General features: G+C 31.9%; 2 protein-coding genes and 1 non-coding gene across 4 annotated transcripts; 2 read left to right on the forward strand and 1 right to left on the reverse strand.

The window, feature by feature from the left end:
- The first annotated feature begins 1902 nt into the window (after positions 1-1902).
- On the forward strand, positions 1903-1974 carry TRNAK-UUU. The gene has a single exon. It is a non-coding gene; the product is annotated as a tRNA-Lys (tRNA).
- A 3163-nt stretch (positions 1975-5137) lies between these two features.
- On the forward strand, positions 5138-8121 carry LOC115992957 (cytochrome b561 domain-containing protein At4g18260). Of its 2 annotated transcripts, none has more exons than XM_031117206.1 (4): positions 5138-5687; positions 5884-6048; positions 6742-6890; positions 7442-8121. In XM_031117206.1, the coding sequence occupies exons 1-4, from the start codon at positions 5547-5549 to the stop codon at positions 7782-7784; spliced, it is 798 nt and encodes a 265-aa protein (XP_030973066.1). In that variant the 5' UTR covers positions 5138-5546; the 3' UTR covers positions 7785-8121. The 2 variants fall into 2 exon arrangements, with proteins under 2 accessions (XP_030973066.1, XP_030973067.1); XM_031117207.1 differs by having other exon boundaries at positions 5599-5687; positions 5871-6048.
- A 1916-nt stretch (positions 8122-10037) lies between these two features.
- LOC115990789 (serpin-Z2B-like) lies at positions 10038-13111 on the reverse strand. The gene is made up of 3 exons (XM_031114579.1): positions 12743-13111; positions 10887-11256; positions 10038-10347 (listed from the first exon to the last, which is right to left on the reverse strand). The coding sequence occupies exons 1-3, from the start codon at positions 13109-13111 to the stop codon at positions 10055-10057; spliced, it is 1032 nt and encodes a 343-aa protein (XP_030970439.1). The 3' UTR covers positions 10038-10054.
- Between the last annotated feature and the right edge of the window lie 1493 nt (positions 13112-14604).

Consider the following 14604-nt stretch of genomic DNA (forward strand, 5'->3'; position numbering starts at 1 on the left):
ATCTTTTATGTTTGGGGTAGTTTACAATTCTTTCTTAAACTTTAAAATCAAGCAATTTTTCCCTTAATATTTTGGAAAAGAGCAAATATGTCATATTGTTATTCTTTCAGTTAAACCCTAATGAAACCTTATGATTCTTAAAATATTTTATTGTGTAATGTTTAAATTACTCCTGCTAAATTTTAACATCTTAAAAATTTTATTTACGTATTTTGAGTTTTAAATGACAGAAATTCTTAGAAAGTTAGAATGATGATGGTAGGTGTTTTATTTGTTATCTAAAAAACATTGATTTTCTAGATTTAAATTTTCAAAACTTATAATTTATCTAATGAAAAATTTGATGACATGTGCCTTTTGTTATCTTTTTATTTTTTTTATTTTTATTTTATTTAAAATTTCTTAGCAAAACTTAGTTGCTCATTGTTAGAAGATGATGATACTTGTTATCATTCTTAGAAATTTTTAGAGAGTAGATATATTGTCTCTAGCAAGTAGGTACTAAAAAACTATTATAGTTAAATAAATATTTATATATTAAATAGCTACCCTAATTTTGTGGTTGATCAAAATTCTTATGCGAATAAGATTAACTTTTTATGACATAATTATCAAAATTCTTAAAATTAATGTCTCTTTTGATTAATGTAAATCTCTATATACTTTAAAAATCAAATGATTCATAAATTTTGTGATACAAATAAAATCTAGAATTGACTTAATTATTACTTTTTTTTTTCTACGGCAAGCATGTGCTGCCCTAATTAGTATTAGTATATATTACCTATGGGTGTCCAAGCAGACCCGAAACTCGACCAACCCGCCCAACCTGGTCGACGCCGGCTCGAAAACCGGCCGACCCGACGCCAGCGACGATTGGCGGTGGGTCTCCGCCCATAAAACCCGAGACCAGCGGGTCGGTTGATGGGTTTGAGCATGAAAAACCGATTTTCAACCGATCCGACCGGGAAACACATCGAAAATGGTAACATTTGTTCTTCGCCGATTTTATACTAAGATCTCGGTGGATCTCTTCGAGATCTGCCAAGATCTCTTCAAGATTCGGCCTAATCTCATTGAGATCCGCCAAGATCTCTTTGAGAGCCGGTCAGATCCAGCAAAAGCCAAAGATTTCGGTGAAATCCGGCGACGATTTTTGGAAAACTGAAACCAATCGATACTCGTTCGGTGAACCGCTGACATTCGACCACTCGAACCGTTGCCGTCGGCGGGTCGATGACGGGTCCAAGTTTAGGAGACCCGATCTGGTCAGGTCGGTTCTGGGTTGGGCACAAACCCGACCCGGACCGATCTGTGGACAGGCCTAATATTACCTATGTAGTTAGAGTAGATACATATTGATTCAGTTTTTTAAACATGAGAATGAAAATGAATCGAACAAAGATTATATGGACCACCGACCGAATCTTTGATGAGTTCTCTGTCCACTTTAAAAAAAAGTTTTTTTTTGATACAACACTTTAAAAAAAAAGTTAGTTGAACATAATGCAAATGGCAATGATTACTGTTACTTTTGAATGTCTGAAATGATCCACTCGATTTGTCCTCCTAGTGCGTTATTAAAGAAGAATATGTTTTATCCTCTATCTTTGTTTGGACCGTCTAAATCAAGGGACAAGGGTAGCTCCCTTTTCAAAATTGGAGTTTTCAACGTTGAGGGTTGAAAATCTTTACATTTTTCATCGTTTGAGTCAAAATTTCCACTTCAAATTAAAGATATATATAGACAACTTTTTTTTTTTGGTTCCGTTTCAGACTTTCTCACTAGGTGTTGTCAGTTGTCACTTGATAATTTGCTGATAGAGGAATTATGGCGTATGGTTGTTGAGCACGGTTCTTTTACGTAGACAATACAAACAATGTTTACTTACAATCAGCGAAGCCGTCTTAGCTCAGTGGTAGAGCGCGTGGCTTTTAACCACGTGGTCGTGGGTTCGATCCCCACAGACGGCGGTCTCTCTATGTTTTTATTTGGATTTTTTCTCCAAAATTATAATGATTCATATGAAAATTCACGTGTTTTTTGGATTTTTCTCCAAAATTATAATGATTCATATGAAAATTCACGTATTTCATTAAACTATTAAAATAAAACTACATGCAGATAATTATCAGTTTTTTTTTTTTTTTTTTAAGTTCATGTAAGCTGGAAGAAATTTCATCTAAATTTATTTGGAGGAGAATTTTATCTATCTTTTTCTTGTTTGCTCCCAGCTCCATACAGTGGAAAAAGAGAAACGCTAAACAGAGATATGATCACAGAGTCAATACCAGCCAATAATTGATGATGCATGAAAGGAATGAGAAAAAAGAAAAAGAAAATAAAAATCGACAACCTGATTTGATTAACCTAGTCTGGGTCGAGGCTCCTGGGTATGATTGATTTGAGCAAGTAAGATGGTAAAACAAATAGTAATAGATACAGATACTGATCGATCTAGAATGAAATTCAGTATATGACGATTGGCAACGTCTAGCCACATTTGCAAACCCTGTTTCTCCTTTTCTCATCACTTTTCACACTGATAGTCGATAGATAGATAGATATAAGGATTAATGTCAATATCAATATCATGAGTGTGAAGAAATCAATTGCAGCAGAAACGAGGCAGGCAGGCAGGCAGGCAGGCTTGCCTTGTTCAATCACCAAATTTCTAAAGCATTGAGCTTGTTGGACCATCGTAATTTTTAATTTTTTGATTGCAGGGAATAGTTGCACCGACAATCTATAGATGGTGCATCCACATCACATGTACCTTGAAGCAAATTAATGGGTGTGTTAATATTTTGGGTAGGACTAGGAGATCAAAACAGGAGAGCAAGATAAGATCCCCAATGTCCTACTTAATGGGTGTGGGCTCTCTAACATTACCCGTGAGTGCTCAATGATCGAATCACCCAATAATTAATTAAGACTCCTACCGTTTTAATAATTAATACTTATCCCCTTTATATATATATATATATTTATATAAATCTGTATGTCTTCTTCATGCACATCATTTGGTTCTTCTACGATTTAGGTAATATAATTCACATCAAATGGCCATTCTTAATGAGTGCTCCCTCTTTCTCTTTGTGCGTAAGTTTGCGAGTAATGTTGGGTGCATTTTTTCCCCCTTACAAAGCTTATAAATGGCCCCCTTATTGACAACAATGTTTTTTTTTTTTTTTAATTGTTTTTATCATATATTTTAAAATTTTTTATTATTGACACAAATGTTATTATACACTGTCACAATATGCCACTCCTATAATTATGAAATTTTTGTGTCACTCATTATAAGTATATATTGATTTTTTTTTAAAAAATACTAAGTATTTTTATCACACACATGAGGAGGGGAGAAAGTTTTAAAGAAATTGACAGTGATGTATATCCAAAATAACCTAACTTTTGAATACACAACATAAACTTTAAACTTCTTTAACTCACACTCATTTTCTAATGTGAGTTAACCCACATTTTTTTTTTTTTTTTAAGAATACTAAGTATTTTTAACACATATATACTTGAAAAGTTAAAAGTGAATAATTAGCAACACATGGATCAAAAATTTTGAGAATTCAGTATTTTGTTGTTCTTATGAACATAAATTGACAAATAAAATAAATTTCATAGAATTTTATTTTACCTCAAAATAGAAAAATTAGAAGATATAGCCTCTTTACTGTTTTGATATATCTTATAACATGAAATATTACGTGTTACCTTGAGAGTGATGAAGTTAAGATGCAAATATCTTGCTATCTTGAGAATATATATATACACACAAACGTGTACTGTATAAACATATTTTATCAATCGATATAACATGCATCAATCACTCTTACCATTATCTTACTAGCACTATTAAGAAAGATAAATCATAAAAGTTATAAAATAATACTCTCCTTCGTATCAAGGTAATGGTTATAGAAAGACTCCAAGTTTTTGCAAAGAATGAGAGTGAAAAATACCAAAAATGAGTTCTTACTATTAGACACTAGACTAATGGTGCATCTCTCTACTAGATTGAGGAAGAGAACCTATTCATAGGTTTATTGGATTAAAAAACACAAAAAGAATAAATATGGATTTAATAATTATGAAAAATGTGTCTTTATTAGTTATGGGGGTGGTCTATGAAGTATGCATCCATTGGAATTTGTTCATATCATAGCCAAAACAAAAGTTTTAGGTCATAGATCTCATTATGTTAGGCCATGGTGGGTCGGTGGTTAGTCTTTTTGAAACTTGTTTTGCATTTTCACCATTTAATATTAGTTCGATATTGCCATGTGATGTGTTAGATTGTTAATGGGAATTAAAGAAGGGCAATACTTGATAACAGGGGAAACCGATGAGCCAAAAACCCCACTATCCTGACTATTACGGTTTTACCCCTGTGGAACTTTTGTCCACTTTGGGCATTATGAGGCTCGTATTAGGTCTTGAGCCCTTGACATATAAGAAGATAAAAAACAGTTAATTACAGTAAGTGTGCTACATCAGCTAAAATTGTGTTTTCAAACTAACATTAAGATTACTTTTTTGCCCTAACAATAACAACTAGTAACAACTTGTCACTCAAGATTTATTATAGAATGTTGTAGACATATTATTTATCTTTCAGTTAAATTATAAAATCGTATTTTAAAAACATATGATTTTCAAAGCTGCAACAAATTACGTATAACAAACATTAACCTAAGAAGATAGGGGTAGGTGGTATTGGTAACATAGTTTCTATCATCATCGAAAGACATATACCTCAACCTCAACCTCAACATCTCCATATCAGCTAAGCTCACTAGTGCTCATCTGATGATGTACCTCAGTTGTTGACCGACCAACATGTTGTGTATAACTTGTGCCATAATAAAACATACCTAGACTTCAAGCTATTTCTAATTATTTTTTCACATGAAGCGCAATGCTTAAAATTATTGTAGGAATGAAGAAAATAAGGCACGTCCTACAGCAATGTCCACTAGGACCACTACGATTCCACAAACGTTGTTATCAAATTCCTCATCCATTAGAACTTTGACCCTTTTCTATTTGCATTCCCACATTCCCTTTTATGTAACCAAAAAGCTTGTCCATGTTAACCCCACATCGTTGAAAGTATTCATACCCTCTTATCTTTTTTCCTTAGGGAGTTACATTCTCTGCTCTTCCCATTCATACCAACCACCATGAATTACCTACGCTTATAAATGTCGTAGTCATAAGTCATAACTAACACAACATGGCCTTAGCTATTCTGTATATTCACTAATCATACAACATTTTTTCTTTGTGCAGTAAGAACTTGCAGTTACTAGATCAGTAACGTGGCCATCTTTTGTATAACTCTATTTAAATCCTCTCATTGCCACCGAAATAAACTAATATTCACAAAGCATCTACCTTTCAAAAAGAAAGAACAGAAGAACTTTCGAGGGAAAGAAGGAGAGAGATAAAGAAGAAGGGCAGACATATAGAGAGCATTAGGATATTGATTTGTTCTCATATTCTGGTTTTTCTTGGATATTGAAGAATGCAAAATTTTCACAATTGTGTACCTTTCTATGTCTCTGCATACTATCTTATTCTTCTACCATTAGTTGGCTGTTCATTCCACGAAGACATGAATCATTTCAGCAGTCACAAGAGCAATATTACAGATAACTTTCACAAGGTAAACTAGTTTTTCTTCAAGTTTCCTTTCTTCGCTTCCTCTTCATCTTCTACAAAAGTGTTAAAAAAATTATATTATCCATGGCAAGCCAATTAGTCTCTCATTTTATTTATGTAGTAGTTTATTATCAGCTTTCTAGTATCTAGGAAATGTTGTGCTTAAGCTTAATTAACTGTTATTTAGTCACCTTTTGCAGCTAAGTCCTCAGATGACATCTGATATCACAATTCATGGGATTCTCCTATGGGCTTCACTGGGGTTCTTATTTCCTGTTGGGATACTTATTATCAGAATGTCTAGCAGAGAGGAACCTGGTTCTGCACGGTTCAAAGCTTTTTTCTATGTCCATGTCATTTTGCAGGTAAGCTCTTCATTCTTGTTCTGCATATTATTCCATGAATGTTCATGATCGATTTTTCTTTTTAATCAATAAAAGTAGTGTCTGTGACCCATTACATCAATGTATATCTTTTCTGTTTTTTTAATGTACATGACCACAGATGCCAATTCAGAGCTACAATATGTAATCATTGAAGCTTTGATCTTAGTTTACATCATTATCATAAGTCACTTTTACTTTAATGATGTTGTCCACAATTCTTTTAAAAGCAAATCTTTTTTGTGGCACACGGTTTTGAAACAGTTAAGTCAAACTAATTTAACTATATATTTGATTATGTAATTCTTGTCATTGATGTAATCATGTTTTATTCATATTCATGAGTTTGTGTATGCTAAACCTTAATAAGGTCCTGTATACTAAACCAATTTATTTCCTTTCTCTATTATTGAATTTGAAAAAAATCATAATTTCTATAAGAACTAAACAACCTACTACTGTCACTAAAAGGATACCTCTGTATTAATTTTCCACTATATCATAATCATTTACGAATTTTTCCATGGGTCTAGGAATTATTAAGGCACTAGTTTTTGAGGATTCAAATGAATTAAAAGGAGAAAATTTTCAATTTCTTCCACTAGTGATCATTATTCTGTTTTGGTTTTTAACCTTTGCCTCCTATGTGCTAAATTCTATCTCTTCATCTAACAGATACTCTCAGTGCTTCTTGCCACAGCCGGAGCTGTCATGTCAATAAAAAAATTCGAGAATTCATTTGATAACAGCCACCAAAGACTAGGTCTAGCACTTTATGTTGTCATATGGGTGCAAGTCTTTATTGGATTTTTCAGGCCTAAAAGGTATTTCATTTTTTTTAATATAATATTTTGGTTTAATTGTGGAAATTACGATAGTTTTTGAGGTACTTGCACTTTGCACCCTAAACTATGAACACTTGTAATTACCATACCAATTGTAACAAATTTTAGAAATTATTCCTTATAACCTGATTGACTAGTAAGATTATCATGTGTAAATTATATGACCACAAAATTTTTGTCATTAACTGATTGCAAAGGAAAAATAGAGAATTTAATTTTTAACGGTCATGTGACTTGTACATAATTGTTAATTTTAATAGTCAATCAAGTTACATGGTGCAATTTGTAAATTTTTATAGTTGTTAATTACAAGTTTTCATAGTTTGGAGTGGAAAGGAAAAGTACCCTCATATTACTGATATTAATTTAGGGTCAATTTTCCATTAACCCTTTTTTCAATCACAGTAGAAACCGGTCTCTCACCAAGTTATAGTTGATTCTTAAATATTGATGCAAATTGTAACTACAAAGTCTAAATTATTGCAAGTTCTTGTTTATTTATACATATCTAAATTTCCCTCCTTTTGCAGGGGGAAGAAAGAAAGGGGTATGTGGTATATCTTGCATTGGATACTTGGGACAATAATTTCTCTGGTGGGGATCATTAACGTTTACACAGGCTTAAATGCATACAATAGGAAAACATCAAGGAGCACAACCCTTTGGACTATACTTTTCACAGCTGAGGTCTCTTTCATTGCTTTCTTTTACCTCTTTCAAGACAAATGGGAGTATATGCAAAAGCAAGGTGTCACTTTAGGTGATTTGCCGATCACACTTTCTAATCAAGAAATTCCTGAAAGGTTCAACCAAAAGGAGATGTTGCCTGAACCATGTAGCAAGCGCAATGCACTTATGAATTTGTTTGACTAACAAGGGGTTCTTTATAATATCTTTTTTTTTTGCTATAATTTTTCTTTTGGGTTTCTCATTTGCGCTTTGTTTTTGATGCATGCACTTTATACACGTGGAGGTAAATTTACAAAAGATTACACTAATGGAGTGCATGCATCAAAAAGTGGAGTACGGATTGTGAATCCAATTATGTCTAAGGATTTTTCGTTTTTATGTGTAAGTACATATATGTATACTGTAGCTATATGTTTGATATTATGGGATTAGTAAATTTGGTGGTTTTTTTTTTTAATTGATTATTTTATAGATATGACGGAGGAGAGATTTGAATCTTAAATGTCTCCATTGAAAATATCAGAAGATGCTAACCAGTTGAATTATAAGACTCTTACAAAATTAGACATTTATTAATATGAAATTGTTAAGAGATTATGTAATGCTTTGTTTGAGAATATTATGAAGTTTATAAGCATATTTATGTGTAATACTGTTTTGAAGTGTGTTATGAGAGAATATTAGAATGCAGTACTTCAAATTTTTAATAGCACGATGCATCATATACGTAAAAACATGTACCACTTCTTAACCACTGATGTGCTAGTCTCCTTTATTAATTATTGACAAGGGAAATTGTTTAGGAAATTTTAGCATTAATAAAACTCGTCATCGTTTTGAGAAAGGAACACATACATGTGTTATTGTTGTGTTAAAACTTAATTAATTTGTAAAATCAAATAAGAGGCAAGGGCTAGCTCCATGATCACAAACAGTTAGTTGATCAGAAAAAGATTTGGTTGCATACTTCTGATTAGACACTTTGATGTTGCTTGTTTTGGTAGGTTCCGGAAAAATGTCATGGAGTTCTGATTGGACTATTTAAATAATTTGACTGGCTTACCAAAAGAAAAATTGAAAAAAAAAAAAAAAAACCAAAGCATAGAACCACATTAATTAGGGTTGGCAAATGATTCGAGCTAGGTAGAAACAATGTTACCATCGTATCAAGTGAATTTAGAAGAAGCTACACTTTTATTTATTAGCAAAGTCAAAACTAGCCATTCCTTGTAAATACTTTTGATTAGTAGTAGAGCTGCGGGAGATGCATATATATGATAAAGCTTTCAAACACTAGTAATTATGAGAACTTCATATCATTATCATTAATCTGATATACTTGGCTCATAGCATAGAAATGTAAGAATAGGTTCTCTTTCATTAAAAAAAAGAAGAAAGAAAGTATGAATCGGTTCTCATACCTACATCTAAGGGAAAATAAGTGGGAAAAGAGCCTAACACTACAAAAAAGGGGCTATCCCAACGTTTTTAAAGTGCTGGGATAGCCCCAAAAAGCGTCGATATAGACCAAAACGACTTTTTTTTTTAAAATTTTTAATTTATTTTTTTTTGCACTTTGTAGTGCTACGCAACGAGTGTGGCAATAGGTCCGTTTGACCTACACCAGTGCTTTTAAAACCGCTGGTATAGGTCCTAGTGGTTTTGAGACCCTCTTCTAGTGTTTATTTATTTATTTTTAAAGTGATAGAACATTCTTTATTAGCAGTTTCAAGAACTATAGTGGCACTTTTTTAAAATGAAAACCATTGTTGTATGTGTACCTATAATAGCAGTTTTAAAACCGCCCCTACAGGGGTATTTAGGGAAATAGAAATACAACCTATACCAGCAGTTTTAAACCGCTATAATACGTATTGCCTATGCCAGCACTTTTAAAGCCACTAGTATAGATCATTTCAGATATAGAAATAAGCCCTATATTAGCATTTTGGAAACGCCGTAATAGGCCCAGCCTATACCAGCGCTTTAAAAAATGCCACTATAGGGTATTTAGAGAAATAGAAATACATCCTATATCAACGGTTTTAAACCTTTGTAATATGTACTGCCTATGGTATACCATTATGGAGATTATAATCTCCATAGTGGTATAAAATTCATTAAAAAAGTAAGCTAAATGAATTTAGTGGGTTTGGAAATACAATTTTGTCCTCTATCCATGCACCCAAAATGAGAGAGAGAGAGAGAGAGAGAGAGAGAGAGAGAGAGAGAGAGAGAGAGAGAGAGAGAGAGAGTCCAAGTACTAAAATTTGCAAAAAAAAAAAAACACCAAACAAATTTAACCTTGAATACAAAGTACTAAAATTTGCAAAAAAAAAAAACACCAAACAAATTTAACCTTGAATACAAAGTACTAAAATTTGCAAAAAAACTCAGAATAAATTTAAACTTGAAAGACACATCAAACCTCCTTTAACATAAACAAATATCAATTAATCATAAAGCGGGTTAAGAATAACTCCAACGAAGAACACGACCCCAGATATCTCTTCTCTAATCATGAATATGAACGGATGGTCTGCCACAAAACTGGGAAGTGGAGGAGGTTCATATCGTGAACAAGTTGCAGGAAGATCAAAAATAGTAAAATACATTGCCTCAGTACCTTCCTCATTAACTTCAATAAAAGACCCGTGTAATATTTTGGAAACAAATACTTTTTCACTTTCAAGAGAATCACCCATTCCTTTGAAGTCTCCAACCATCTCAAAAGGTAATGTCAATCCTATATTTTTCATGATTTTTGAAGCATCAAACTTATATGAAAATTTAAATTTTGGAATCCGCATCTCGGAAAGATATACTTCTTTTACCTTAAAGCAATCACCCAGTAACTCCGGGGTGGAATTAAAATTTTGAACTAAATCTTGTAGGGACAAAGTTTAGCTACAAAATTAGTTGTAGCCTTAGGCTACAAACTTACTTAATATCTTTTTATTGGATGTGAATTTTGACAAATTCACCATTGGATTATATCTTCTTCTTATATCCTCTATGCTTGCAAAATTTCAAGAAAATTAAAGATCAATAGCTATGCCATCAATAAATTTTTTAAATTGCAAGTTTTTGTAATTTAAAATTATGCACAAAATATAAGCTTATAGATCATATAGTAAATGATATCCGATTGACATAAAATTTAATATGTGCATTAAGGGCGTAAAGAACATGCAATTCAACGGTTAGATTTTCAAAATATATTATAGTATTTATTTTATTGAGTGAGTTTGTAGCCTTAAGCTACAACCAATTTTGTAGCTAAACTTTGTCCATCTTGTAATCCATCTTTCTTGTTAGGAAGAATGACATACATGGAGAAAATTCTTTTATCTTGTCCTTTTCGATATGGAATTTTAAGAACCTTAAAACTTTTGAATGATCCATAAAAATGTTTCTCCTTTGTTTTTGCAATCATGAAAGGAACCCGAATTGGTTTACCATCAAGGGGATAAAAATCTTTATGTTGAGTCCTATTCATATCAAAAGCATTTAACCAAGCTCCCTTGAAATAAAGTGCACTCGCTAGGATGAATATTGTTTCTTTATTAATGGCGTTATGTGGGAGAAGCTCTTTTATGAGCCCTTTCGTCGCATTATTTGCCCATAAATTCACTTCATTCCTTGCTATTTCCGCCTACAAAAATATTTCAATGTAAAAAGTTATAAATAATCATTGTCAAAGAGATTTGGTGGCAAACAACATTCTAAATCAATAGCAGTTTGTGGCAGTGACCTTTATTAAGGGAAACTATTGTGCCTTAAAGCACATAAAAGGCTACTAATGAGTGCCATTTAGATAATACACCGTAGGTGAACCTTAATTCTTGTGCAAGAAAACAACAGGCCATTTGTGCATTTAGAAGAAGCCACTCTTTTGTTTATTGCAAAAAAGAAAAATAAGAAAAAAAGAAGACACAAAAAAAGTTTTAATATGTGTAAACAACTACATTAAGTATTTAGACAGTCCTTATACAAAATTTAAATAAACATTAGGGTTTAGACAGTCATTTAATTGTATATACATAATATCGTTAGAATGGAGAACTAATTTTGGTATAGATTCTATTTCTTTTTCAACTATTATTAGTAAAGGGCCTTTTTTTTCAGCTATTTAAATGTAAGGCAATTAACAGTATCATAAAATTACAAAACATGTTATAGAAGTCTTTCAAACAATATCCTAAACTAAAGAAAAGCTAACAGTTCTTGTTTGACATTAAAAAAAAATCCCTAAAAAGTCTTAAAAGTCAATAAAAGAAAAACTATAAAAGATATATTTCCATACATCTCTCTCTCAAGAAAAAAAGAAAGGAGAAAAGGAAGCCCTTTTCATTTCACAAATCATCAAACAACTCTCTTTCTCTGTGAAGAGAACCTTTTCTCTCTAAAAGAAAGTCTCCCTCTTCTCCCCCTTTCTCTATTTACCACCTATTTCCATTATCATTGCTTACCACAACAAAACAAATAACAACTTATGTTATTCTTGGTCTTCCTCCCATAAAAAGGGAAAAGAACAACAAGAACAATCATATTCATAGCACCCTTTCTTCTCAAAAAAAAAAAAAAAAAAAATTCAATTCATAACACCCCTAACGAAGAGTTTTTCTTCTTATAAAAAAATTAGGTTTTAGATTAAGTTACCCTTAAAAAGAAAAGAAAGAAAGGAAATCGACAATTGAAGTGACGAAAGCTATTAGAACATCACCATTAGCGGCAATGAAGAACTCTGTTAATGCCATGGTCAAGACCTAACCCTAACCCTACTCTTACTCTTCTACTCTAAATTTACACAACATTCATAGTAAAAATCTTTCAAACAATATCCTAAACTAAGAAAAGCTATGGGTTCTTGATTTCTTGGAAAACCCAGAAAGTCTTAAAGATTCAATTCACGAAAAACTCTACAATCAGTATAATAAAAGTCTCAAAATCTTTTACCACAAAAAAAAAGTCTCAAACTCTACAAGCAGTATAATAAAAATTACAAAACATATAATAAAGGTCTTTCAAACAGTACCCTAATCTAAGAAAAACTAAAGGTTCCATTGTTTGACAAAGAAAACCTACAAACAGTATGATACAAAGTCTCAAACTCTACAAACAGAGAAGAAGTTTCATACCTGATTAACAAAGTCAAGAGTGTGGGCTTCTGCTTTGAAAACGGTTTTGGCAAACTCCTTGAAAGAGGGTTTGAGAGAGAAAGGTTGATTAGTCCAAAGGGTATTAAGAGAAGAGAGAAACAGTCCTTGATTGTTGTTCTCAATGGGTGCTCCAGCATCAATCATTAGCAAGGACTTGGCTTTGAGATCGTTCAAGTCCTTTGCTCCAAGGAACCACATCAATTGCTCCAAGGTACGACCCATAGAAGCAAAAGTCAACAAATTCAATGCGTTGCCGATTGAGATTGGAGACATCACGACATTCTTATTGCAACCCTGGTTGATCTCATTGAGAGTGAGTTGCCAAGCCATGTGCATACAGAGTTCCATCTTTTCCTGTAAATATTATCAGTATACTTTCATGGGTGGGGGAGTATGTGAACTTATATTGGTGGAGTAGCGTAGTTTTTACGTATTTCATTCATATGACAAATACGCTGAGTAGCGTGATTTTTAAGTTTTCCGTTGGGAGAGTAGCGTCATTTTTACAATTAGAAGCGTTTTTGTTTTTTTTTTTTTTTTTTTATAGAAGCGTTTTTGTTTTTTTTTTTTTTATCATTTCTTAAAAAAAAAAAAAAAAAAAATTGCTGAAAATGTGAAGGGAAAAAAAAAAAAAAAAAAGAAGAATAGAATTGTGGCAATGGTATTGCCGAAATAGGTGAAAAAAATGATAAGTGCATACAATTTTTACAACAAATTTTAAGTGATAGGTTGTTATTTTTGGATTAAAAAATTAATCTCAGTGTTAAATTTAAATTTGAACTAATAATAACTAATTACCTGTGATTTGTTGTGAAAATGTTGTAAAAATATTGTGAACGTAACACTTTTTTTTTTTTTTAATTTCTCCCCAGATTTCGGCAACCACAAATTTTTTTTTCCTCTCATTTTTGGCAATGACATTGTCACAATTGCCAAAAAAAATTTTCACCTATTTTGGCAATCCCATTGCCACAATTTCATTCCAAATTTTTTTCCCCCTACCATTTTCGGCAATGACATTGCCACAATTACTAATTTTTTTTTCTAGCAGGAATTTCGATAACACCGCCAAAATTCAAAATTTTCTCTCTCTCACTTTTCCTCTTTCTCTCTCATACTTTTGTTGAATTTCGGCAACACCATTGCCGAAATTCATTCTCTTTTCTCATTTCACTAAATAAGTTGGAACAGTACCTATAACGCAAATAAACTCCGAATTTAGCAATATTTGGCCAAAAGACTCGAAGAAAGGATGCCTTTTAGTGTTAACGATGAGATTTGACCAAGCATAACATACATATATATATTTAGGGTGGTCATTAAGAAATTTTAATTATACAAATCTAATAAAGCGATAACTTGAATAGATCAATGTCACAAAATAATGCATATATTCACGAAGTATTACAATTTCATTCTACTAACATAGAGAAAAAGGGAAAAAAAAAGAAAAAAAGAACTGATAATAGATAAAATGAGAATTGATAATGCTAAGATGAAAGTAATAAATTAAGTGAAAGAGTTTGAAATGATAAGATATATATATATATATATATATATAATATTTGCTAGAACTATGAGTCGAGTCGCTAAGGAGTAAAGAGAGCAAAATTGTTGCGACTACAAAGTCAAAAAAAGTATAATTGTCCTCACCAACAAAGAGAATTTACAACCACAATATTTTTCTTGGTATCATTTTTTAAGGAAAAATGAAATTATGAACTATTTTTATTAAATAGGTTGAATGAGTTACAAATTCAAGTAATTAACAATTTTTATCTTTTTATTTTATAATAGGTTTTTTGTTGAATAATTTGTTCACTTGTTATTGTTTGGTCTTA

Source organism: Quercus lobata, chromosome 5 (assembly GCF_001633185.2).
Source record: "Quercus lobata isolate SW786 chromosome 5, ValleyOak3.0 Primary Assembly, whole genome shotgun sequence".
NCBI lineage: Eukaryota > Viridiplantae > Streptophyta > Magnoliopsida > Fagales > Fagaceae > Quercus > Quercus lobata.

Excerpts from the sequence above, each read along its gene's own strand:
- LOC115992957 (XM_031117206.1), top strand. The coding sequence starts at position 5,547 with ATGCAAAATTTTCACAATTGTGTACCTTTCTATGTCTCTGCATACTAT. Across the intron at positions 5,688-5,883 it reads TTACAGATAACTTTCACAAG|CTAAGTCCTCAGATGACATC; the intron begins GTAAACTAGTTT and ends CACCTTTTGCAG. Across the intron at positions 6,049-6,741 it reads ATGTCCATGTCATTTTGCAG|ATACTCTCAGTGCTTCTTGC; the intron begins GTAAGCTCTTCA and ends TTCATCTAACAG.
- LOC115990789 (XM_031114579.1), bottom strand. The coding sequence starts at position 13,111 with ATGGAACTCTGTATGCACATGGCTTGGCAACTCACTCTCAATGAGATC. Across the intron at positions 11,257-12,742 it reads CTCTTGACTTTGTTAATCAG|GCGGAAATAGCAAGGAATGA; the intron begins GTATGAAACTTC and ends ATATTTTTGTAG. Across the intron at positions 10,348-10,886 it reads TGGATTACAAGATGGACAAA|GATTGACATTACCTTTTGAG; the intron begins GTTTAGCTACAA and ends TGAAAAATATAG.